A 26019-nucleotide genomic window follows, 5' to 3' on the forward strand; every position below is an offset into this window, starting at 1 on the left:
AATACTCCAGGTGGACAACTTCAGCAATCAGGAGCTCCTCAGTTGCTCATAGAAAATCCCACCTTGGAGTTTACAAAGACTTATGGGTAGAAAAGACACACTAAGTTATTTACTACACCGCAGTTACTAATGTACCTTGTGTATATTTTTGTCTGTCTGTCTGTCTCCCCACTTGGATCTACTTGTTTTCTTCTCAAGAAACGTATAGGTTCCTCAAGGGTAACCTGTCTCCTATTTGTACCCACATTGTCTGGCATAGTGTCTAATATGATTAAAACTTTTGTTGCTTTGATTTCTGTTTTACAAAACATTTTGTAAAATCAAATCTTGTCTCCAATTAAATTTTTTTTTTTTTAATTAAATACCAATTTCACTTAAGAATTTTTGGAATAGAAATAACTTCAGCAGTTTATTGAAATCAAACATTGTACCATGGGAACATTTAAGATAATATCCAGAAAACAGATTTGTTTTGATTTATATCTGAGTTCTAGTTAGCAGCTGTGGAGGAAGCCCCTGACTCATGGTGATCCTATGCAAAGTAGAATCAAACATTGCCCAGTTCTTTTACCATTCCTTTGATCCATTGCTGATCAGACCATTGTGATCCATAGGGTTTACTTTGGCTGATTTTTGAAAGATTATTGGTCTTTTCTTCATGGTCAGTCTTACTTAATCTAGAAGCTCTGCTGAAACCCATTCAGCATCATAGCAACATGTAAAATCCACCACTGACAAATAGGTGGTGGCTGTACATGAGGTTCAATCCTTACCCAAACCCAGCATATTTGTGAACTGTATTACATTGAGAGATACAGATGTATCATAAGCAAATTAATAAATATGTCATGTATTCCTCACTGCTTAACTTGGAAAACATGGATTTTAAACATGGATTATTAATATGTTTTTGTGTGTGGTTTTTTTATTGTTCTGTTTTTAACTTGCTTTTTATTATTCTACTAGTTTTAAAAATAAAATGTCACTAAGACAGTGGCATTGTTGTTTGTTATGGGCTATCAAATCTGTTCCAGCTCATAGCGACCCCACGTTCAACAGAGTGAAAAATTGCTTAGTGCTGTGTCATTCTCACAGTTGTTGGCTGTGTTTTCAGCCCATTGTTGGAGCAACTGTGTCATTCAGTCTTGTTGAGGGCTGCTGCTTTTTCACTGATTCTCAGCTTTTCAAAGCATGATGTCCTTCTCCCTACTGATAACATGTCCATTGTACAAGAGATGAAGTCTCACGACCTTGCTTCTGGCTGTACTTTTTCCAGGACAGATTTGTTCATTCTTCTGGCAGTCCAGTTCTTCACCAATACCATAATTAAAATGCATCTATTCTTCTTTAGTCTTTCTTATTCATTGTCCAGCTTTCACCGGCATTTGAGCATAGTGGCATTAGTTAGATCCATGCTTTTCCAAATAAGCTAGATAGATTTAGAATATCAGTTGAAAAATAAGTTCCTAATTCTTAATATTAGAAACATTTATGATTCAGACATGGTAACTAAAGCCTAACTATATATTTTGAATCATTCTCTGCAATTACTCCTTATTATGTATTCTTTAATGGCAGGCTCCATAGCTTATTTTCCTTTTATTTGATTTCAGCACCTAGTATAGTGCCCATACTTACAGATGCTCAGTGAAAGTTTGTTGAATGGAAAAGTCATAGAATTGATGAATTCCTCAGTCTTACCTACTACCCTGCTTCTTACAGACTGCTTTAGGACCAGCTCCCTACTGCCACAAGAGCAAGAAACTAGTCCCTTCTTTGTAATTGATAAGTTGGTGTACTGTTTTATTACTTGAAAATTTCCCTGATTCTGAATTTTCAGTTATTGTAGATTTAGTTTATTCTCTACTTCAATGATTTTATAAACTTGAACTATTTACTATACATTGGGGCTTTATGTAATGATGAATACTTAAAGTTAATATACCCAGATTTGTGTAGTTCCACGAGGAGCAATAATTAATAAGTTTTGATATTCAACCCTGATGCATTTTTATATAAGTGAGAATAAGCCTTCTTAAGCCTATGACTCTGATTTTGAGAGTAGATCTCTTATATGGTAAAAAGTTCATTAACATTCTCTCTAGTCTCATTTTTTTATATGAGAATTTATATTTGGAATTCTAATTATTGTGATACTTTTTAGGATGGATTTGAAAAGTATAAAATATGTAAACTTTCCTGGTTTTAAATAGATTAGTGTTAAATAATTTTTCTTTGAAAAAAAGCCTTTGAAATACCTTTAATTAGTATTAGTTTTTACTTTCACTAGGAAATCTGCTTGTGTTACTAAAATGCTGAACTAAGGTAAATATTTTTTTCTTCTGTAACTAAAATTAGGAAGAAATAGAACCATTTCCAGAAGAAAGAGAGAACTTTCTTCAACAGTTGTACAAATTTATGGAAGATAGAGGTGAGTGGTTGTTTTTTTTCTTTTTAAACATAAATGTAAATTTTAGATAATTAATATTCTAAAGTAAGAATTCTGTTCATTAATCTTCATATCACTGGCAGTCACAGCTGTCTTTTTGACTGCCAGTGTCACCAGGATATAGCCTAGTAACTGTCATATATGTGTTTGTAGAATGAAAAGTTTGAGAATATTTTAATGTTTTTTGTCCCATAAATGACTGTTTCGTACCCTGCCAACCCACCTACTCACTCATGGAACCCCCAGAGGACTAGGGAGCAATAGCAAAATGAAATCATGAACATTTTATTAACATCTGTACAAAGGTCGCTAGTAAAAAGTTTCCTTCTCTAAAATCTCTGAGATACCATTTGTGTGTGTGTATGTGTGTGTGTGTGTATGTATGATGCATATATGTCCACATGTGTGCATCCGTATGAGAGACAGCAAACACACACACACCCTGAGATGGGCCTTAAGTCTTATATCTCTGCCATATAGAACTAACTAGAATTAAACCTCCCATAAACCCAAAAAACAAACTCACTGCTGTCGAGTCGATCCCAACTCATATCAACCCCTCCTTGGGTTTCTGAGAGATGTAGAAATAAGAGAAAGAAAGATGACTCTTAATGTGAGATGTGGCTCAGCTTATTGAATCTGCCTAACGTTATTAAAGAAATGCAAAGATTGGGAGAAAGAGTAGTGGTTACTAAACTTTTAGTTTACAGTGATTACCTACCTGCTCATCCGGTAACTCTGACCCTATTTATTGTCTTGTTTATCTGCTTGGTCAGAGTCTAGCTCCTTTCTTGGGAGGATGCTAGGAAGAGGTCTGGGAAGAGGCAGAAAACTCTCTAGCTGAGGAAAAGGATCAAAAGATTAATATTTAGAGGTGATACTATACTCTGGGAATTAGTGTCTTTTAAATCCCTGTTTGCAATGCTAATGAGAAGTTGGTTCTGTCATCTTTTTCCCTCATAAATTATAAGGGCTCTCACAGTGTAGGTAGGTATCTTTTTTTCTTTAATATAAAATGCATTTGAGTCCTATTATTTCTTTATATGAATGGAGACTTGGTTTCAGAAGATAAATGCTACTTTTTAGGTTTGTATATAAAAGAAAATGAAATCTAGTATTAGACAAATACTAGAGATAAAATAGGATTATGCCAGTCATATATGTTTTGCAAGTAGCCATAGATGGCCTCTCTCTACCCTTTTATCTCCTTTACCACTTCTGGTGTCTTGATGGTTTGATACAGAATCCTTGCCCTGGATTTACTATGTTAGAATGAAATAAAACTATAGTTTTAATGCAGAATGACTGTGTAATTGTAAGTTAGAAAAATAAAAAGAAAATATTATAAAAATAACGCTCCCTTTTGATGTAGTTGCTTATCGTTTACCTCAACACTTTCTTCAGTTTTACCAAATCCTTATTTCCCTAATTTAAAAGAAAACTGGGTTTGTTAGTATTCATTGGTGGTTTATTTTATTTGGTTTCGATTCTTTTGTTATATTGGGGCAGTAAGGTAGAATGAAATTATATCAGATTTCAAAAATTTAGTATGTTAAAAATTAAAATATAGAAATGGGCTTCATAGATGTCATATCTTTGATTAACAGGATTTTTTTTCCCAGATACACTTTGCACTGGATATATTTAGTAGTAACATTTGAATCTTTTGAAATTTTAAGTTAAAAATGTGACTTGGTTCTAATGTATTTTGTGATTTCTCAATCAGGCACACCTATTAACAAAAGACCTGTACTTGGGTATCGAAATTTGAATCTCTTTAAGTTATTCAGACTTGTACACAAACTTGGAGGATTTGATAATGTAAGTATTATAATTAAAAGTAAAATATTTTTTTACATCATCTCTCAAATACCTGTTATCTTTAAAATGATTATCTATTAATAAATACCTTAGAATAGGCAATGTAGTTTTAAAACAGAGCTAACCTTTCTTAGACCAAATTTAAATTTAATTAAAGATTAAATTAGTTTTTTGAGTTTTTTAGTGAGTTTTCTGATTTACTGTCAAGTTCGTCAAACTCTGTTATAAATCACCTGTATATATATGAATCATAGCATAATCATATTGGTGGAAATGCTATGTCTCTTCTTCACTAGACTTTAAGATCCTTGAGCACAGGGATGTATCTTTATATTTCTCATACCTCTAAGCTGTTTCAGTGTCCAGCATCTATGTGTGTATGTGTGTATAAAGCACGCAGAAAATGTTTTTTGAACCATTCTGAAGAAACTATTTTAGAGTTGTATGATATACAGTATTCATCCAATTCATGGTATTCTGCATCACTAAATTTTAATTACTAAGGGCAGGAGAAGTACTTTGATTCATTTATTTGTAAGTTTCATGGGGAATAACAAATCCTTTAATATTTTTTTCTGTTTCTTCATTACAAAATTTAACTTAAGAACCTAGATAACGTCCTCTTATATACTGTATCAAGGTTTATTTGAAAGTTAAATGATCCAAATACTTTACCATTTTCAATTTTCTCAGATTTATTGGAATACTAAAATTCATTTTATAATATTGTAAACCAAAATTTCAGTATAGAATTTATCAAGTTTGGTATTTTTCATTCCTTTGAAACTAAAACCAGTAAATATAACCATGTATATATATATATATATATACATATACACTGGCAGTCCCCTGGTTATGAATGAGATCTGTTTCTAGATGTATCTTTACAAATTTGTAGGTAAGTCAAAACAGGTGCACATTGTTCTTATTTAGCCTTACTTAAGTGGAAGAAGAGGTTCAAGCCTTTCAGGTGATTTACAAGCTACACCTGCAAGTGAAGGTGATGTTTTTGTTGTTATGTGCCGTCAAGTCGGACCCCACTCGTAGCGACCCCTCCTTGGGTTTCTGAGGCAGTATCACTACAGAAGTATATTGCCCAACCTTCCTTCTGAGGAGTGGCTGGTGGGTTTGAACCTCCAGCCTTCTGGTTATCAGTCAAGTACCTTAGGCACTAGGCTACCAGTGTTCCAGTGAAGGGGTGATAGTGATATAGAATTTATTGCAAGTAAGGATAGTTGAGTCATTTCAAATTGAGGGCACATTTATACAATATTAAAGCCGGGCTTCAGAGATGACAGTGCCCCAGTTAAAGATGGTGGCCGACCATGCTGCTTTGATTATGTGTGGCTCGCCACACGTAATCCAATGTCATGCATTTGACACCTCAAAGGGCTCCTTATGCCACTTTGGAGTCTTCCATTCCAGGGCTTCTCATTCTGATTACCATGATGAATCACTTAAGTTGTAAAAATTTTGGTCTGTTCCAGTTTTGCTTCATCAGCCATGACAGAACCAGTTCAAAGCCCTGCGCTAAAGGGCAGGTAGGAGTTGTCTGTAAGTTGAGTGTTCATAACCTGGGAATTGCCTGTATGCACATACACATATTGTCTGTCAAAATTTTATCATATTCCTACCTTTTAATTTGAGAGTTTTCATTTCATTTTGTCCATTAGATTGAAAGTGGAGCTATCTGGAAACAAGTCTACCAAGATCTTGGAATCCCTGTCTTAAATTCAGCTGCAGGATACAATGTTAAATGTGCTTATAAAAAGTAAGTTAGTGTGACTAATACGGCTGTTTTAAATATTTTACCTAGAAAGCAGGGTGGAATTTACCATAACTGAGGGTACTTGTTTCTTCTCTTTAGAAATAAAATATTTTTACTAGAATACATTCTGAGATTTACATGTAAAGAGTAGTAGATCTGTGAGGTATCCTTGGAAGGTACGTTTTTGTGGCGAAGTAAATTTGGAAGGTATTTTATAGAGGTTAAATAGTCAAAATTTTAGATTAAAGGTTTTAAATCCTGGCTTTTGTCAGTTTAGCAGTTTGTGCTCTTGGACCATTTATTTGTCCTCCTAAGCCTCAGTTCATCATTTGTAAAATGGGATAGTATTATTCCCAAGATTATTCTAATGATTAAATGAGATTTTACTTGTAAAGAGGCTCAAACCTCACACATAAGAAATGCTCATCAAATAGTATAGGCCATTGCTAGTAACTATAGTAGCTACTCTTAATAATACATTATATTTAATATTGTAACTGTTTTCTCACTCTTAGCCCAGTTTTTAAAATGAATTATTTTTCTTTGAACAGTTTCTCTGTTTGGGTTAAAAACATTGGGAGAGACCAAACTGGAATGAATTAGAATGTTAACATGACTCAATGTGGGAGCCTTTTAAAAAAAGAGAAATGAATTCATACTTAAAAAAACAACAACTTAACAGTAATATTTTGAAATATCATCACCAAATATAATTATCTTTATGTTTCCAGATACTTATATGGTTTTGAGGAGTACTGTAAGTCAGCCAATATTGAATTTCAAATGGCATTGCCAGAGAAAGTTGTTAACAAGCCATATAAGGAGTATGAAAATGTAAAAGAAATAAAAGTTAAGGAAGAAAATGAATCAGAGATCAGAGAAATAAAGATTGAAGAGGAGGCAAATGTAATACTAAATGAAGAAAAGCCTGAAGGGGATGTTATTGAAAGAAAAGAAAATATCAAACCTTCTCTGGTAAATCAGATGTTATTAATTGTTCTTTAACTTTTTTGGTACATTTTCTACATCCTCTGGAAAGTTCTCAAAGTTAATTTATTGTATGTATTGTACTTTAGTTGATGCATTTTCTTCATTAAGTGCTATTTGTATGGCTTTGAATGTAGTAACTATTCAGTATCTCTCTTAGTTATTTTTGCCTTGTGTTTTAGGAATGGCAGGAGTTTCTTAAAAGTAGTTACTAACTTTCTCTGGTAGCGTAGTGCCTAAGACATTTGACTGCTAACCAGAAGGCTGAGGGTTCAAACCCACCAGCCACTCCTTGAAAGGAAGGTTGGGCAATCTACTTCTATACTGGTAATGCCTCGGAAACCCAAGGAGGGGTTGCTATGAGTAGGGTCTGACTCAACAGTGCATAACAACAACAATAACTTTCTGAGTATTAGTGTTGGTTGGTACTTAACCTCCTATTGGTAACAATTATATCATGTATTTGAGCTGAAAAATTTTACTTTTGTTGGTTTAGTTCCTCTGATCTTTTTCTAGGGAAGTAAAAAGAATTTGTTAGAATCTGTATCTACACAATCTGATCAGGAAAAAGAAGTTAACATGAGAAAAACAGAAGAAAATGAAAATCTGAAAGACAGTGAGACAACTAGGGTAGATGAATCCCTCAGTATAAAGGTAGAAGCTGAAGAAGAGAAAGCAAAATCTGGGTAAGAAATTTGTTTTTGGTTAAGATGCATTTTGGCTGGATAAAGTCTTAAAATCTGCTTTGTGCATGTGTGTACACATATGAATGTAAATTTGGTTGACAAAATTTAGAAGAATTGAGTGATTTGCATTTATTAGGTCAATAGCATTTGCCTTTTTCAGAGACCCTACTAATACAAATTGTAGAAAAGATCATATTTTTGATCCATTCTTCTTGCTCTCATCATGGAAATTTATAAATTATTTAGCTTAAGGAAAAAATACTTCTTACTGCATTAACTCCTGCTGCATGACCAGATAATATAAACTTAGGAAGATGGCCTTCTCCAATGTTTTAAAGATGGTATGTTGGCTGTAGAATCTGAGAACTGTATTTATTTCGTAAGCGAAAAGTAAGAATGGCAGAATCCTAACAAAAGTTTTTAAAAGTACGAAGTTATTGTATTATGTTTTATGTAAGAGTAGGATTTATTTGTTTTCGTCCCTTTAGAATGACGAATTATTTAGCAATGTAATTTATTCACTGCCAGTGGACCCTTTGTTAAAGATAATTTTCTACGTTTAATCTTACTTCTAAGGTTTAAAGAACATAAATATCTCCATTATTAGTGGTCTATTTAAATAAGCACAAGCAGTTTTTCTTGATCATCTTAATATTTTTCTGAAATTTTGGCTGCAGCATGCAAACAAGTACTAAAAGGAAGAAAACTGGGTTTAGATTAATATAGTCAAAGTTGTTAAAGATGTTTATTATTTTATGCTACCAGCCACTCCTCAGAAGGAAGGTTGGGCAATCTACTTCCATAATGATACCACCTCAGAAACCCAAGGAGGGGTCGCTTTGAGTCTGGTCCGACTCCACGGCACGTAACAACAACAACAACATATTTCTCTGTGTACAAATAAGTATTTGAAGTAGTACTCCTTACTGCTACTGGAAACAGTTTCAGGTATTAACAAATTCAGGAGTTATAACAATAGGAATTCAGCTATTTATCTTAAAAATCTTGATCACTTTAGTATTTGGTTTTATTTTTATTTTTTTGAAATTTTGGCCATAGCCTGCAGAAAAACATAGAAAAGTGTGGGGGGGAACTGGATTGAGATGATTATAATAAAAGGTGTTTATTCATTATACCTTGTTTTATTTCTGTATGTATAAATACATATTTAAATTATGTCTCAATGCTACTTGACACTGCTTGAGCTATAAAAAACTTAGTAAAGGATTCAGCCTTTTGCCTAAAAAATCTGATGTTTAAATCTTCAGATGTTTCTGGATTATTTATTATGTGGAAAGCACTGTGATAAAGCTATATTATTTCTTTGTTCCTAATGATTATCTTAATTTTTCAAGTTATTTCAGCTTATTATAACTATATTTTGTAGGTTTTTATTTTATTAATCCTTATAATCAGTTATATACTTTTTAAAATTTACTACAGATATTCATAAATATATTCATAAATGTATTCCTACTACAAAATAAAGTTTTCCTGCTGAGATTGCCTTAATTTACTAGGTATTTAGAAGCATTACATGTTGGAAATGTCCAAAATTAAATTCTGAATTTTATTTGACAAGTGCAGTAGAAAATTTTACAGTTAAAAAGAATTAATATATACATATTTTTCTAGTACACAGGCTTTCTCTGTCTAATTAATAGTGTGTTACCAAGAGTTTAAACATCCTTCTTCTGTGTCTAGATAGGAGATTTTAAAGTAGTTAATGTATATAAAATGCCTGGGTCAGTGACTGGCTTCTTGTTGTTAGTTGTCTAGTTCATTCCTGCTCACGGCAGCCGCATGTATTCAAAGTAGAACTGCTTCATAGGGATTTCATAGCTGTGACCCTTTGGAAGCAAATCACTGGGCCTGTCTTCCAAGGCTCCTTTGGGTAGTTCCTAACTGCCAACCTTACTAGGTAGTTGGGTGCTTAACTATTTGTACCATTCAGCAACACCAGCTGGCTAGGTACTTAATAAAGGTAGGCACCCCACCCCTTTTTTTAAAAAAATAAATTGTGTTCCATTGTGAGGAGCTTGACTTTAAACTCAAAAAATTTGTTACTTCTTTGTTAATTCAAATGAAAATCCTTGCTGATACATTTGGTTTCCCAAAATGTGTTTCTGTGAAAGATAAATCTCTCTCTCTGTTTCTGTGTGTATGTGGTTATGTATCAACTAGTTTTTTTTTTTTTTTTTTTTTAAGCCTATGTAATAGTTGCATTTTACACTTTAAAAGGCCATTTTTCTTGGCTTTCTCTTTTAGTGCATTAATCTGTTGCTGGATTTTCAGAACACAGTAGAATATTTTCTGTGACTGATTGCTAGCAATTATGTTTGCTTCTTTACACTTCATTGTACTATTTGAGTGAATTTCATTTTGGTTGTGTCTGAGGTTGACATTAAATGCTACTTGTTAGTAGGTCTTCATTCCAGGTTAAATAAACGTTTGCCCTGACTACCACTTTTACGTATGATTGTGCTTATTATTGGCTTCTACTAGTTCTGCTCAGTGCATTATAAAATATAAGATACATTTAGAGTTTTTCATTTTAAAAATTCAGACTTCTCTGTTCTTTATCTGCCTTCTCTCTCCTGTGAGGTTCTGATGTCATATTTTTTATTAACATAGGATTTTTCTTTTCATATAGAAATAAGGTTCATAATAAATAGTTTTATTGTGCCCATCAGAATATACTTCCTTTTCTTCCTGATACTCAGACATACAATCTTATGATTTGAGATATGTATTATTCTTTCTTAGACAAAAATCTCGTTTTAATTTATTATATGTATTAAAAATTCTTAATGATACTTTACCATCCATAACGACTTTGAGAATTTCTTAACTATTTTAATCCTACTGATAATTATTTCTTTGTCATAGAAATATTTAATGTGCTCTCAATGATAGAGGTCACATTTTTAATCTCAGGTTATAATTTCACTTGGGTTTTAATTTTTAAATATCTATTCATTTAACAGTAAATGACTCTTTAAATAATTCTTGAGAATATAGATTTTGTGATCTATTTCAGATGATACTGACCCATTTGATATCTTTGTGAACTCGGTTTTAATTTCATAAATGTATCGGGTTTCTTCTTCCCTTTCTCCCCTACTATATTAAAGCAGGTTGGTGGTTCTAACCCACCATCTGCTCCGTGGAAGACAGATAAAACAGTCTACTTCTATAAAGATTTAGCACCTTGGAAACCCAGTGGGAGTTGCTATAAGTCAGAATTGACTTGATGGGAGTTGGTTTGGTTTTTTAGGGTTTATATTAAAAGAAAGAGGAAAAAGCATTATAGTGCTGCTTATGTTGCTATTTATAAATTATTTTGTTGCCTATATAATTGCCTGATTAGAAATGATAAAGTATGTTATTGCCAAAAGGTTGCGTATAAGAATGTGAAACTTTACATTATCAGTGGAAGAAGACTTTTTCTCTTAACTATTAGAGCCATGAGGAGCCCTCATGGTACAGGGCTTAAGTGCTGTTAACTCAAATAAGTCGTTTGAACCCACAGTCGTTTGAACCCACAAGCTCCTTTGTGGGAGAAAGATGTGGCAGTCTGCTTCTATAAGGATATGCAGCCTTGGAAACTGTATAGGGCAGTTCTACTCTGTCATACAGTGTTGCTGTTAGTCAGAATTGACTTGTCTGGCAATGGGTTTATTATAGCCATTAAGTTCTAAAGCTCACTTACTTAGCTATCTTGTGGCTTTTATTTTACGATATTTATCCGTTTGTCAACTGCACGTTCTTTTTTTGATTAAAATTTGTACAAATATAGACATACCATGGAGCAGATAGAAACTTACTAAATATAATTTAGAATTTTATACTGAAATATTTTTTTTCACAAGACTAGTACTTGGAAAGATTTTTAATTTAGTATTTTCTTCAGTTTATTTAATATAAATTAATACCTAATAGAAAAAATAGGAATTCTGGTAGCATAGTGCCTAAGGCACTTGACTGCTAACCAGAAGGCTGGTGGTTCAAACCCACCAGCCACTCCTCAGAAGGAAGGTTGGACAATCTTACTTCCGTAGTGATACAAGGAGGGGTCAGGTCTGACTTGGCACATAACAACGATAGAAAAAATATGAATGCTCAGTTTTAGAATGTACATGGTATTGAGAAGTTCAAAATGATTGTAATGCAACTTCTAGAATGGTTTCATTATAGTTTATGTATTTGAAATTGGTCTTTCATATGCCTGTTTTTTTTTTTGAGCTTTAAAGTTGAAAGGATTTGTAGAAGAATGCTTTCAGTTAATAAATGGTAAAGAGAGCAGAAATTGAGGTGAAATTTAGAAATATAGATTACACTAGATGTGATATTCATAGGAGGTTAGTAGAATATTCCTGTGAAAGATAAAATAGTATTTCCATTATTATAACGTTTGAAAATTTGGCTGTAGTACCTGTTAGTATTAAGACTAGCCATCTGTTAGTAAAAATTTGTTTTAAACATCCTGAGGCTGGAAATACTTAAATGAAAAAAGTAAATTTTAGTCAGAAATTGTAATTTTTTTTTTGGTCAACTGACATGTAAAACATTTTTGCATTAAAACACAAGAAATTGTTATAGTCGACCTTACTGATTTCTTGCTATTTAACACAACTTCCATTCTTCTTGCTGATGGATATTTTCTTTTAATAAACTTGTTTTTGAATCTTCATTTTCTCTAACTATCTTTTTGCAGCCATGGTCATCTTATGCAGTTTTAGTTTTTAATATTAAATTGAAATTCAGAATTTCATACACATGGAACCTGCTGTTCCCCGGAATAATCACAGCCACAATATTTATCAGTATATGTGGTTTGGAACTGAAAAGCTTATGAAGTATCTTTTATTAACTCTTCGATTTTTTAAACCTTTCAAGAGATGAAACGAATAAAGAGGAAGATGAAGATGATGAAGATGCAGAAGAGGAGGAGGAGGAGGAAGAAGATGAAGATGATGATGATGACAACAATGAGGAAGAGGAGTTTGAATGCTATCCACCAGGCATGAAAGTCCAAGTGCGGTATGGACGAGGGAAAAATCAAAAAATGTATGAAGCTAGTATTAAAGATTCTGATGTCGAAGGTGGAGAGGTCCTTTACTTGGTGCATTACTGCGGATGGAATGTGAGGTAACTTGAGTTTTAGCTAGTGATTATTAGCTAAAAACACTTCTAAAATACTTTTCTATTTTAAAATTTAATTAATGAATTACAGACTTGTTAGTATTCTAATTGAGGTCCTGATATCATATTAAAAAATACTTAGTTTTTTAGCATGTAAATGTCTCACTTAGTGGCTTCCTACTTAATGTTTACTTAAGAGATATCCTAATGTTAAGAAAACAGGTGTACACGAATGGTATTTATGTAGTAAAAGAGAACATTTTTTATACAATGAATAGAACAAGCACTTAAAAGCTTAAGAGAGATTTAGTTTCTTCATATCTATAAGCCAATTATCAGGCTACCTGCTTTCTTCCATTGTACCTACATTGCCACTATAACCTCTTCCTCTTAATCTTCTTAACATCTTTTTCTTTCCTTTTGTAGGCAGGGTTTTAAAATTTGAGGTACTTAAGAAGAATTTATTACTTCAAAAAGGCCTTATCTCCTCATTAAAAGCTCTTGCATTACAACCTTGTTCAAAAGTTTCATAGATTTATTTGTATTTTTGAAGCATTATGGTTAAAAATATAAGCAAGTCTGCTTGACCAAAATAGAGTGCACTTTCTGACAGTTATAACGTAGGGAATTGAAAGACAGGATTGTTTACTGACTTCAGTTTTTTCTTACACGAATTTTCTTTGGCTTATCTAAAGAAATTCTTTTTATCAAAATTTGGCAAGCTAGCTTTAAGATCTTATCATTTAGTTATCTTTGAAGAATAACTTCATTCTGTTTGGAATATTCAGTATTATATTTGAAATATAGTCCATGACAGAGTTATAGCCCTTGAAAAATTAACCATAAAAGTTTTAAGTGGTGGTTCCATGGTCTGCCTGACATCAGGAAGGACTATAGTTCTTAAATTTTATATTTAAATTGTGTTCTGTAGCATGGGAACTTACTAAGGAAATAGCATCTAAAATTTTGTTTCTTAAAAGTACATTTTTTGTTGTCCTCTTACAATAGGAAGCTCTGGAAGCATGATCTAATCTGATTACCCTTCTTGCTTTGGGAAAAGTACAATTCTAATCTGTTCTGATGCTTAGAAATAAAAAAACAATGTGAGTCATAAGGGTGTTCTGGAGTTTTACTTGAGACTCATTCTTCATTATATCTAACTAAGAAGTTAGAATATCATCAGTGCTTAGACATATTAGTGTTACGTAAGCATTTAGTTAATCACTTTTTAACACTGTGTGTAATTTATCCTTTTATTTGTTGGTTCTTCGGCTGGCCTTTATGGTGCATAATTTTCCTCACCTAAGGGGCTGGCTATTAACAATCATGTTTAAAAGAACGTACTTGAGATAGCTGCTATAAGAATATTTTGCCCAGGTTTTTTTTTTTATATATATATATATTTAGTCATTTTGATCTTACTAAATGATCTTATTAAATGACATAGAAAGGAGTTCCACTTATTCCTGGGAAGTAAATGTAAACATAAAACATTAGTTGAAAATTTGGAAGAAATAACTGAATCAGCAAAAATGAATAAGTTTTGCCTACAAGATAGGTAAGAGCCACATCATCTTTTACCTCTTCTTTCAGTTCTTCTCTCCTAGTTATATTACTAGCTTAATGTAAAGGGGCAGTTTTCCTAGTGGTCTTTATAAAGTGCTTTAAATTGTGTGAAGAATGAATGGAAGTCAGGGGTTCTCCAGCTTTCACTGTGTTCAGGATTTGATTATTATTGTTATTTTGTTGTTAATTGGCTGATTAACTTAATGGTGCCTATTAAGTGTAAGAGTTGAGACAGTCATGAAATTATTTTGCAATTTCTGTTTCATGGTGAATGAAAAGAAAGATTAATCCTAGGGAACTTGATTATTAGAGGATAGAAAAAGTGTTTAGTATTTTAGTTTTAAAATTGATAGGGAATGGGGTAGGAAGATTTTTTAATGGAAGCATTCAAGTTTTTAATAATAACATAGGGAAGAAAATACAACCTTAATGCAACAAAACATGCTTGTGTTACTAAGAAGGATGCCATCTATTTCTGACAATTCAAGCATTTGTATGGTGTGAACTTGAAAAAGAAGAGAACTGTACCATCTTGGTGAAGATACAGAGTGGATCTTTAGACACTCCAGCATCATAGAGAAAAACAACTGAACCTCAGTAAATTAGGCAATTTTCTTGTAGACAACATAATTATATTCCTGTTTCTTTCTGTAATAATAACCAAAGTATCTATTTTATTGATAAGTAAGCAATAATTATGATGTTTGTGGCTCCTTTGTTCTGAAGCTAATGTAATCAAGATTGCAAACAAAAATTCTCATCTGCTCTACAAATATTCTTGTATTATTTGGGAGGCCTTCAAGTGATCGCTAAATTACATTTAAAAGATAGGAAATTAGAAAGATTTATACATCAGGATTCATGGAAATAATTTTATCTTCAATGATAGTCATTTGTGATAATAGCAATTTAGGAAATTTTGTCTGTAGTTGTTTACATGAGTTTTTTTTTTTTCCCCCATCCGAAATATTACTTTCCAGCAAACAGATTTTTTAAGACTGTCTTTCTTAGCTTTAAAAAAAAAAAAAATTCTACATTTTTCCTTTTTTTCTGAAGTACTGTATAATTCTTTAATTTTTACTTATATCCCTGTTTCACAGCTGACAAATACTGAATTTTGTTACATAAAGGGTAGTATTTGGGTTTGTTTGTTTTTACTGCTGGGATGAAAGAAAGGCATTAGCCACATAATGGCTTATAAATGATTTAATACTGCTACAGAATTTTTCAGATATGGTAACCCTATACGAAACTCTCTTCCAACACTAGCATTTATAAGATTACCACATACTTGTATTCCAAATCAATGCTTTTTTAGAATTTTTAAAACTCTTCTTAAAATAGTATTCAGTCTAGAAAAAGGGGAAAAATACATAGAAAAAGAAGATGATTTATAATGAATACTGTCTTTTTTAGTCTTTTAAAAAATATATCGATATACTTTTTAAAGTTATGGTCATACTTTAGTAATTTTTAACAGTTGTTAGTTGCTGTTGAATCAGTTCTGACTCATAGCAACCCTGCGTACAACAAAATGAAACACTGCCCAATCCTGCACCATCCTCATAATCATTGCTTTGCTTGAGCCCATTATTGCAGCCACTGTATCAGGTCCATCTCGTTGAGGGCCTTCTTTTCCTCTGACCCTCTCCTTTACTCACTGCCATTGAATCGGATCCAACTCATAGCGACTCCTCCTTGGGTTTCTAAGGTGATATCAGAACAGAAGTAGATTGCCCAATCTTCTTCTGAGGAATGGCTGGTGGATTTGAACCGCCAGGCTTCTGGTTAGCAGTGAAAGGCCTTAGGCACTACACCACCAGAGCACCCCTTTCTCCTTTACCAAGCATGATATCCTTCTCCAGGGACTGATTCCTTCTGATAACATGGCCAAAGTACGAGATACAAAGCCTGGCCATTCTCGCTTCTAAAGATCATTCCAGCTGCACTTCTTCTGGCAGTCCATAGTATTTCAGTATTCTTTGCCAACACTGCATTCCAAATGCATTAGTTCTTCTGTCTTCCTTATTTATTGTCCACCTTTGAGGACAATAAATTTATGTTTATAGCCTGCTTAAGAGGCTATTGAAGACATGATGGCTTGGATCAGGCACACTTTAGTCTTCAAAGTGACATCTTTCTCTTTAACACTTTAAAGAAATCTTAAGCAGCAGATTTGCCCATCTTTTGCTTTCTTCACTGTTGCTTCATCCATGGGCATTAATTGTAGAGCCAAGTAAAATGAAATCCTTGATAAATTCATCTTTTGTCCATTTATCATGATGTTGCTCATTGGTCCAGTTTTGAGGATTTTTGTTTTCTTTATATTAAGGTATAATCCCTGTTGAAGGCTGTAGTCTTTAATTTTCATCAGTTAAGTGCTTCAAGTCTCTTCTTCACTTTCAGCAAGCAAGTTTGGGTCATCTGCGTATTTCAGTTTGTTAATGAGTCTTCCTTCAATCAGCAGTAGATGGTCTTATATTTGTTTTAACCTCTCTTGATGGTGGTTATATTTTATAGAAATTGTCAGTATCATTAGCTGATTGATTCTTTTAACTCTTAAATTTGTAAATGATGTCATAAACATGAGATTGATGTTTGAAAGGTTATACTTTGAAATGTTCCTGCCATGAGCTCTGGGGAGTATGTGAGACTGATCCTTATTGAGTAACAAATAAGTATATTACAACTATCTAGACTGCTTGGTATGGAATTTAACATACATCATTATTTTATTATGATATGACAGTGTTGATTATTTTTCTGCATTTTTAACTTGGCTTCCCATAATTAAGGACTTAGGAATTTAATTGGAGATTTTTTTTTTTTTTTTTAAGTTCAAGAGCACTAACTTCATTAAAGGATATGAAAGAGTAAGAGAAAAAGATATTTTAAGGTTTTACTTGTAAATATATTAAGTAAGCAAGAACACTCTATTCCAACTGAAAATAAGATATTATACTTAAGTATATTATTTAGAATAAAATGTACTTCATAGAAAATCTTAATTCACTGAACAAATGGAATCTCTTTGGCAGGAATCGGGAGTTGTAAAACTAGTATTAAACTTTGACAGTGGGTTAAATCACATTGTTTGCCAGCACTTAAGTGCTTTTAAACAGATTTCGTTAATTTATTTATTTAGCAAACTGTAATGAACATCTTTTGTTGTTGTTAGGTGCTTTTGGTCATCTCTGACTCATAGTGACCCTATGTACAGCAGAACGAATTGCTGCCCAGTCTTGTGCCAGCCCTATGATCCTTGGTACACCTGTGCCCATCCTTATAGCCGCTGTGTCAATTCATCTTGTTGAGGGCCTTCACCTTTTTTGTTGACTCTCCACTTTATCAAGCATGATATCCTTCTCCAGGGAATGGTCCCTTCTGACAACATGACCAAAGTAGGTGAGACGATGTCTAGCCATTCTCACTTAGGAGGAGCGTTCCGGCTATACTTCTTCCTGGACAGATTTGTTATTTCTTTTAGCAGTCCGTGATACTTTCATCGTTGTTCACCAACACCACAACTCAAAAGCATCAACTCTTCTTTGGTCTTTTTTATTCCTTGTCCAGCTCTCACATGCATTTGAGGCGATTAATAATACCGTGACTTGGGTCAGGCACACCTTAGTCCTCAAGGAGACATCTTTACTCTTCATCACTTGAAAGAGGTCTTTTGCAGCAGATTTGCCCAATGCAATACATCATCTGATGTCTTGACTACTGTTTCCATTGACGTTGATTGTTGAACTAAGTAATAAGTTTTGACAAGTTCAGTCTTTTCTCCATTTATCATGATGCTCCTTATTGGTCCAGTTATATTTTTGTTTTCTTTATACTGAGGTGTAATCCATACTTTAGACTGTAGTCTTCAGTCTTCATCAGTAAGTGCTCTAAGTCATCCATACTTTCAGCAAGCAAAGTTGTGTCATCAGCATATCTCAGGTTGTTACCTACCTAGCACATGGTAAATAAATATTCAATGAGTGTTAAATTAAAATGACCCTCCTGGAAACAAAATGAAAGTAGATCAGAAGTTGAAAATCCAAATAAAAGCCACTGGTTTTTAAAAATGACACCTATAGGATGATGGAGACCAGTGGGAGATTGGGACAGATTTGGAGGCTCTTTTCAATTCTTTTTTGTGACCTCTTGTGTCATATAAAGAGGGCATCTCCTAATTAGGCAAAATGCACCTGAGACTGTGAGACTGAAATGAATTGGATTAGAAATTACCTTTCTTTTGTTTAAGTCTCATTTTGTCCATTAAAAAATTCCATGTCACTTTTCAGCTTAATTTCTCTTACTTTTTGCCTTCTGAATGTTCTGTTTTTTCCTTCCTTTTTTACTTCCATGAGATCTGATCCCTGCCATACTTTCACTCCATGCTATTGAATTTAGGAATATTCATAAAAGAATACGAAGTTGCTCTACTCAACATGCTATTAAATAAATTACTTTGAATAGTGATAGACCAACATCCTGTCAGTTAGGCGGCGCTGTTAGAGCCAGGAATTTTGAGCAATTGTCTGCCTTATTTCTGCATTGTGAAAGTTAGAGGCCAATAAATGAAGACTATTTGACAATTACTTCCAAATAAATACCTGTAAACTTGTTTTTAGGGGAGAGTAGAGAACCCTGCAATTATCTTGTTCACCAAAACTTCTATTTTCTTTTTTTAATATTTATCCTATATGCTCCTCTTCTTGATGCATCATTGTCATCTTCTGCAAGCTCTCACCTCCACATTCTCCAAACCTATTCAGTTCTATTTATGATTTAAAGCATATTAAAATTAAAAAGTACTATAACAACAACAACATACCAGCAAAAGGGGTTTGGGTTACTGCTCATGTGAAAAATTATTTTGCAGTCAGCAAATAGTTTGTACTAGACAGTCTTACATGTAAAGAAATTGAAAACAAAGTTTATAAGCAGTGAATAAGAACAACATGAAAATATTTTTTGCTTTAAAAAATCAATTTTGAGTTAACTGTAGTTTTTAAGTACAAGTAAACATAAACATTTCCTTCAGTTAACTTTACACTTATAGGCTTTAATTCTTTTTTTCTGTATCCAACTCATTCAAATTATTTACTCTACTTGATCATGTTCTATTCAATATGTTTATAGATTGGGAGGTGTATTTAACATAAAACATAAACCTCTACCTGAAGATTGACATGCACATCTGTATCTTTGTCTAAATGTGCACTAATCTAATTTCCTAAACTTAGCAAATACTGGTAAAGTTTTTTGTCATTTTTCAAGTCAAATCTGTGTCACAATATACAATTAGTGCCACATTTGTTAACCATTTGCAGTGGTCTTTATAATCCTGGTAAATTGCTCAATGATGATTTCTTAATACTACCTACTACCTCTATGTAAAGACTATACCTTTGTTTCATTTTATACTTATAGTCCTAGGAAAACTTATTGATATAATTACTACACTATTCTGTTTAGGTGTATATGTCAAATATTAAATATAATTATGCTATAATATTCATGTGTCTCTGATTCTGCTGTTCTTAATTATGAACACCATTCCTGTCTCTTTGATGTGGATTTAGCAGTATTATATGAAGTAGAAATGTGAAATGTTAATAGCATGCTTATGATTTTATTTTTTCAATACTATTTATTTTAACTTGACTACATGGCTAAAAGTATTAAATTGTGTTCATTGGGTTTTTTCATAAATTTTGCTTTGGATATTCTCTCAGATTTAAAAAATGTATATATAAATTGAGAATATTATATAAAATTCATAAACTAGGCAAATATTGGTAAAATTGCTTATAAAGATTATGATTAATAATAATAGTATTGCTTTTCACCATGACTTGATGTTTTTTCCTATTAAGACATCTTACATTTTTTTTTATTTTTCATATATTCCTCCTTGAGTAAAGGAAGCAGTTGCTTTTCTTGGTAAAATAACTTGAATTTCAACTTTAGATATGAAGTTTTTAAAAAGTAAACAAATTAGTTTTATGACATATATTAACTCTGTGTATAGATAAGCAAGATGTCAGATACTTTTTCAGCAGTTATTAAATGGGTCTATTCATTATAAATGATTCAATATTTTGTTTAAGTTAAAGGTTGGTCAGTCACATTTTCTTTTTTATAATCTATACATATTCCAAACAGTGAATTTTTAAGCATTATGTCAGTTTCGTTTTGCTTATGAAATTATTTTTTCAATTTCTTTTTTCTGCATGCAATTATTATTTTTTTAATCTCTAAGGCTGTGCCTTTTGGGCCTGTATTATAACATGCCAACAATACTTCTTTGAAAGTGATTTAATTGGGTTTAAGAAAAATAAAAAATCTGAATTGGTGTGGGCACAGTAACTACTTTGGTATCATGTATCTGGTTGACTAGAGTCATTTTAGTTTTTATTATTGTAAAATAATTGTCTAGATGATTTGCCAGTATATCCAAAAAAAGATTATAAAGCCTTTTCTTTTAGAACTCCATTTTTCTCTGATGAGAGCAAGTGTTCTATGGTCTCTGAATAATTTCTTCTACTTTTACCTGAACATTTTAATTCAGTACACGTTAAAAATTCAATTATGTGGCTTCTTTTAGAAGGTTTGTATTGTTTTCAGAAGGTTATTACTGTTCTGTAATTATCTGTTTAGTGTTGTCTTCTCTGTTATATTGTATGTTTTTTTTAGGTCAGTGGCTATGTTTATTTTATTCGTTGATTAATACCAAGTGTCTAGTGCAGAGCTTAGCAGATAATAACAACCCAAGAAGTATTTCTTGAATGAAAAAGTCTACATCCACATGCAAACTTTTAGACTTAGATTCTCATAATTTTTCTTTTTATCAATCACTAGTCTAGCTGTGTCATTTTATGTAAGTCAGGGAACAGTCTTTCAAGAGTTAAATGAGTTACCCATTTAACTGTTCTTTCATGTTTATTCACCTAATTGAATATTAAATGATTACAGTAGAAATATTCTCAGATAAGTCATGTATACACCTTGAAAATATTTTCCTTAGTACATTGGATAAATATCATATAAAATACATGTATAGATTCCATCTATAACCTGAAAACCCATTGCCCTCAAGTCAATTCTGACTCCCAAGGCTGTAATTATGGAAGCAGACTACCAACCACATCTTCATCCTGTGGAGCGGCTGATCAGTTCAAACTGCCAACCTTTTGGTTGGCAGCTCAGCGCTTAACTACTGCACCACCAGAGCTTCTTGATTCCATCTATAGCATGCATTAATTATATTGTTGATAAGTGAATTGAAAATATATGGGCCAATCACTAGCAGACTTAGTTTTCTAACTTGGTACTTAACTGTTTTTAAATGGAAGAATTTAGAAATTCTCTTCTTTGTGTGCCCTGGCAAATTATATTTCCTTTTGTTATGAAGAGGCCAGTTCCTCTCTTCTGGTCGTAATCTTAAGAGGTGAAGTCCAACTAAAGGCAGGATGATTATATCAACAATCCAAACTACCTGGTCTTCCAGAGTCATTCATGTAGAACTCATACTGCTTGCCTCAAAAGTTTTAGGTCACTTTGTTCCTAGGCCATCTGCTTAGCTTACATTTCTTCCCCTAGTTTTCCAGTTACATTATCACTAAACATGATAGCTTACAATAACAAGTCAGCTATCCTTGGAGAGAAATCTGGTTATTTAACATAAGGTGGTTTCTCTGAAGATCTGTTGCCCTCAATAGTTATTAAATAGTTGTCTTCTTATGCAGTAGGGAGACCTGATCAAAGTGTGCCCTAATAGCTTGATTTCCTTTGAGCAGAGTTGGTGAGCTGCTTGCAGGGATGACCAGTGTAGATGAGGGAAGGGCACATGGTATCATGTCATGTATTCAAGGATGTCTTAGGAAAGAATTAAAAAACAAAAACAAACTCACTGCCATTAAGTTGATTTGGCTCATAGTAACCCCTCCTTGGGTTTCCGAGGTGGTATCTCTATGGAAGTAGATTGCCCAATCTTCCTTCTAAGGAGACTGGTGGGTTTGAACCACCAGCCTTCTGGTTAGCAGTCAAATGCCTTAGGTACTACACCACCAGGAAAGGATTAGAAGCATTTTAAAATCAAAAAGTTTGTATTTGCCTTGTTAATATTAATATTCTTACATACTTGAATGTATTTCATGGAATGGATAGATGGATATCTTACTTGATATGTTACCATGACAAGAAATGATTTGAGAAATACTTACGGTCTTCTTATCTGCAGTTTTCTGCTTTTTGTCACTTTGCACTGATTTTAGTTTTTATGGTATTCATGATATTTGTACTTGAGGCTGAGTATTCCTTACTGTTTACCATCTGCATTGACTACTTTCCTGTTTATTTTGCTTACATTAAATACATTGTGTCTCTTTTTACTACATATTAAACATATTGTATAGAATGTCTAAATTTATACAGGATTATCTACAGATTTTTCTTGTACTTCTGAACTAAAGTCCCATCATGCATATCTTTATTCTTGGTGTTTGATAGGGAAGGTGAGAAACTGTTGTGTCTTTTATTTAAATTAATCAACACTAGTAAGATCAGAATTGAATTGGACTTGTTCTTTCTTAAATAATTTTAATGTCTTTTGGAAATGATTTGGGGGCACTCTTTTTTTTCCACATGAATTTGTGTTTCTTTCCTTTCTCTTCTTTGAAAGTGTTCTGTAAAGAAAATACAGAAAGAACACTTTGATAATTCTAATGAGTAGTTAGATGAAGAGAAAGAACATTTCCTATTTTTAATGTATAGTGATCATTATAGATATCAGTTTTCTACTGATTTTTTTTTCCTTATAAAACCAGGTAACTAAAGTGCTATATAAAACCTCATTAAGCTTTGAAACATTTGTCTGCCAATATGTTTAAATTATTGGTTCTGAGCCTCTATTTGATAAGGGCATTTGTAATTTGTAAAAGCTCTCTCAACTAAAATTCTCACACATTGTTTTCATCTTTCTCCCACATCACAGGTTTATGCTGTACATTTTTAATGAGGCTTTTTCAGTCCTTGTCTGTAACTCTTCCCTATGCTTTATTGGAGTCAGTCCTGGTATCATTCTGGCACTTTCCCATTCTCCTCTGACTCCCCACATACTGCTTTTTGGCAAGTTATTACTTGCAAAGTCAATTCACTCTGATAGTTTGACTTTCTTAATCTGTGAAATCAGTTCACTGGTAGAATTTTAAGACACATTTTAGTTCTGAAGGCTAATAATTAGAATAATACTAGCAATATTATATTTTTACATTTTTTAAAAAAGACTGTAAATCTGGCTAAGAAAAAATTTTAAAAGATAACGTTAGAAGAAGAGAATGCCTGAATCACAACAGAAATAAGGCACAGAGAAAGTAGAATAAGAAGAAGGCAAATGCTATAAGAATCATGGTATTAGCTTAGTTACCATATAACTATCCCAATAAAAGCCAAGGAAATTCATAAAGCCATACTGAATACTCAGTAAGAATTTTAAAACAAATTGATATCCAGAATATAGTGTTTATATTTAAAAAAAAAAAAAAAAAGTTACTGTCATCTAGTTGATTCTGACTTATAGTGACCTCCATTGGGTTTCCGAGGTGGTAAATCTTTACAGTAGATTGCCCCATCTTCCTTCTGCAGGGCAACTGGTGTTTATATTAATACTGTTCAAATAGTTCAGAATTATTTATATAATTTGTTTCATCTAACACTTTGTCTTTTCTGTGTCCTGCCTTGTCCAACATGCTCTCTGTATAAAAAACTAACTTCTTAACCTTCCTGTAATGATCAGTCACCTCATACCATCTTTACTTTATAATTTGTTGGAGGAGAAAATTATTATCATGGAGCATCCATTATTATTTATGTATATATTCCTTCTATCTTGTTCCTAAAAGAATTTATGAAACAAATAGCACTCTACCTTTGACTCATACTTCTGTCAGTGAGCATTTTAACTACAGGGATAGTAACTGTGTTTTGCGTGTTTGATGTGTTTGTTGCTTCATGTAAAATATACAGAGGTAAAAAATGATGGATGTAGTCTTATATTGTAAGCTACTATTTTACCTAGTTCAAAATTAAAAATGTCAAAAATGTAAATTGAACTGGATAAGTTTTATTCTTACTGATAGTAAAAATGTCTTTGTTTAGCTTACATTGATGTTATTTGTATCTATCATGAACTATCTCAGTTAATCTCAAAAGGGAAAAAAAACAAAACAAAAAAACACAACACCTTGTTCTATTTTGTTTTAAACAAAAGTTGGTATAATTGACTCCCTTCCATAACCATACTCAAATAGAACAACTTCTAGTTGGAGATACTTTCTATTTGTTCTCCACCATGCGTCCAGTTTTGGAAAGAACTGAATTTCTTTCTTCTCAAGCATAATGCAATTTTTGGTATTAATTAGAAAGGTAAATGTACTCTAAAAATATAGGTAGGTACTGCTGTGCTAGTATAAACACCAAAAGGAGTGTGTTTAGTAAAAGAATAATACTTGATTTAAAGCTTTTCATAGTATTTACATATTTGACCCTCAAGAAACCATATGCAGTTAGTTTTACTTTATACAGAAATAACCTAGACTTGATGAGAGTCACTTGACCAAGGCCACATAAACTAGTAAGTAGAGATTATGTCAGAAGTTTCCTAGAGCTCATAACCTTTCTTTCCTCATTCTCTCTGATTTTCTTAACAACTTCCAGCTAATAACAACAAACACAACTCCATGTGTAGGGTGGAGTCCTCAGTTTTACTGCAAATAAAAGTTTGCGCCAGGAGTATAACTCTGCCCAGGAGTTGCTATAGAAACTTTCCAGACCTCCTCTAAAGCAAGAATTATAATTTATTAGTCAGATAATGACCCAAGTCAGTTGCTTTCTGATTTGGGGCCTCTATTGTTTCATTGTGGCTAAGACACTTGCCTGCTAACCAGACGGCTGGCGGTTCAAACCCACCAGCCACTCCTCGGAAGGAAGGTTGGGCAATCCTACTTCCGTAGTGATACTGCCTCGGAAACCCAAGGAGGGGTCGCTATGAGTCGGGGCCGACTCGACGGCACATAACAACAACAACAACAACATTGTTTCATTTAGTACTTCTAGTAATCTGGACAATTTATCTTAAAATCTCATTTTCAGAAATCATGTTTTAAACTTTAGAATGTCAGTGAGTTTTCTACAAAAAAAAAAAAACACTTTTGAACACAAAAGGAACTATTAATTATTTTTAAAATTCTTATTCTTTCTAGCTGGGTTTTTACAAAAATAAATTATTGCTGCTTCTTTGTTTTACACAAATAGCTATATTGCAGTCAGTAGTAACTAGCAGACTAGTAGTAATTAGGCAGACTATTTGCAGTAAATAGCGAGGTCATCATAGCTCTATCTACTCTTATTGTAGAAAGCATTTGATTATACTGAGAAGGTCTCTGCGTGGCACAAACTGTTTGCAGTTGACTGCTAACTTAAAGGTTGGTGGTTCAAACGCACACAGCAGCACTGTGAAAGAAAGCCCTGACAGTCTGCTTCCATAAAAATTACAGCCAAGTAAGTCCTATGTTATACTTTTTAACACATGGAGTTGCCATGAG

At 32.9% G+C, this 26019-nt stretch overlaps 1 protein-coding gene across 1 annotated transcript in view; it reads left to right on the plus strand.

Annotated features, from left to right (window-relative positions):
- Positions 1-26019, plus strand: part of ARID4B (AT-rich interaction domain 4B) — a 136720-nt gene that overhangs the window by 73032 nt on the left and 37669 nt on the right. Inside the window, exons 11-16 of the mRNA XM_007938506.2 lie at positions 2359-2431; positions 4176-4270; positions 5944-6041; positions 6770-7013; positions 7542-7711; positions 12611-12862. Of these exons, the coding sequence (XP_007936697.1) occupies positions 2359-2431; positions 4176-4270; positions 5944-6041; positions 6770-7013; positions 7542-7711; positions 12611-12862 (932 nt within the window). The remainder of the gene's footprint in view (positions 1-2358; positions 2432-4175; positions 4271-5943; positions 6042-6769; positions 7014-7541; positions 7712-12610; positions 12863-26019) is intronic.

The sequence above is a fragment of the Orycteropus afer genome, unplaced genomic scaffold (genome assembly GCF_000298275.1).
Source record: "Orycteropus afer afer isolate SDZICR_OR568_19922 unplaced genomic scaffold, OryAfe1.0 scaffold00050, whole genome shotgun sequence".
NCBI lineage: Eukaryota > Metazoa > Chordata > Mammalia > Tubulidentata > Orycteropodidae > Orycteropus > Orycteropus afer.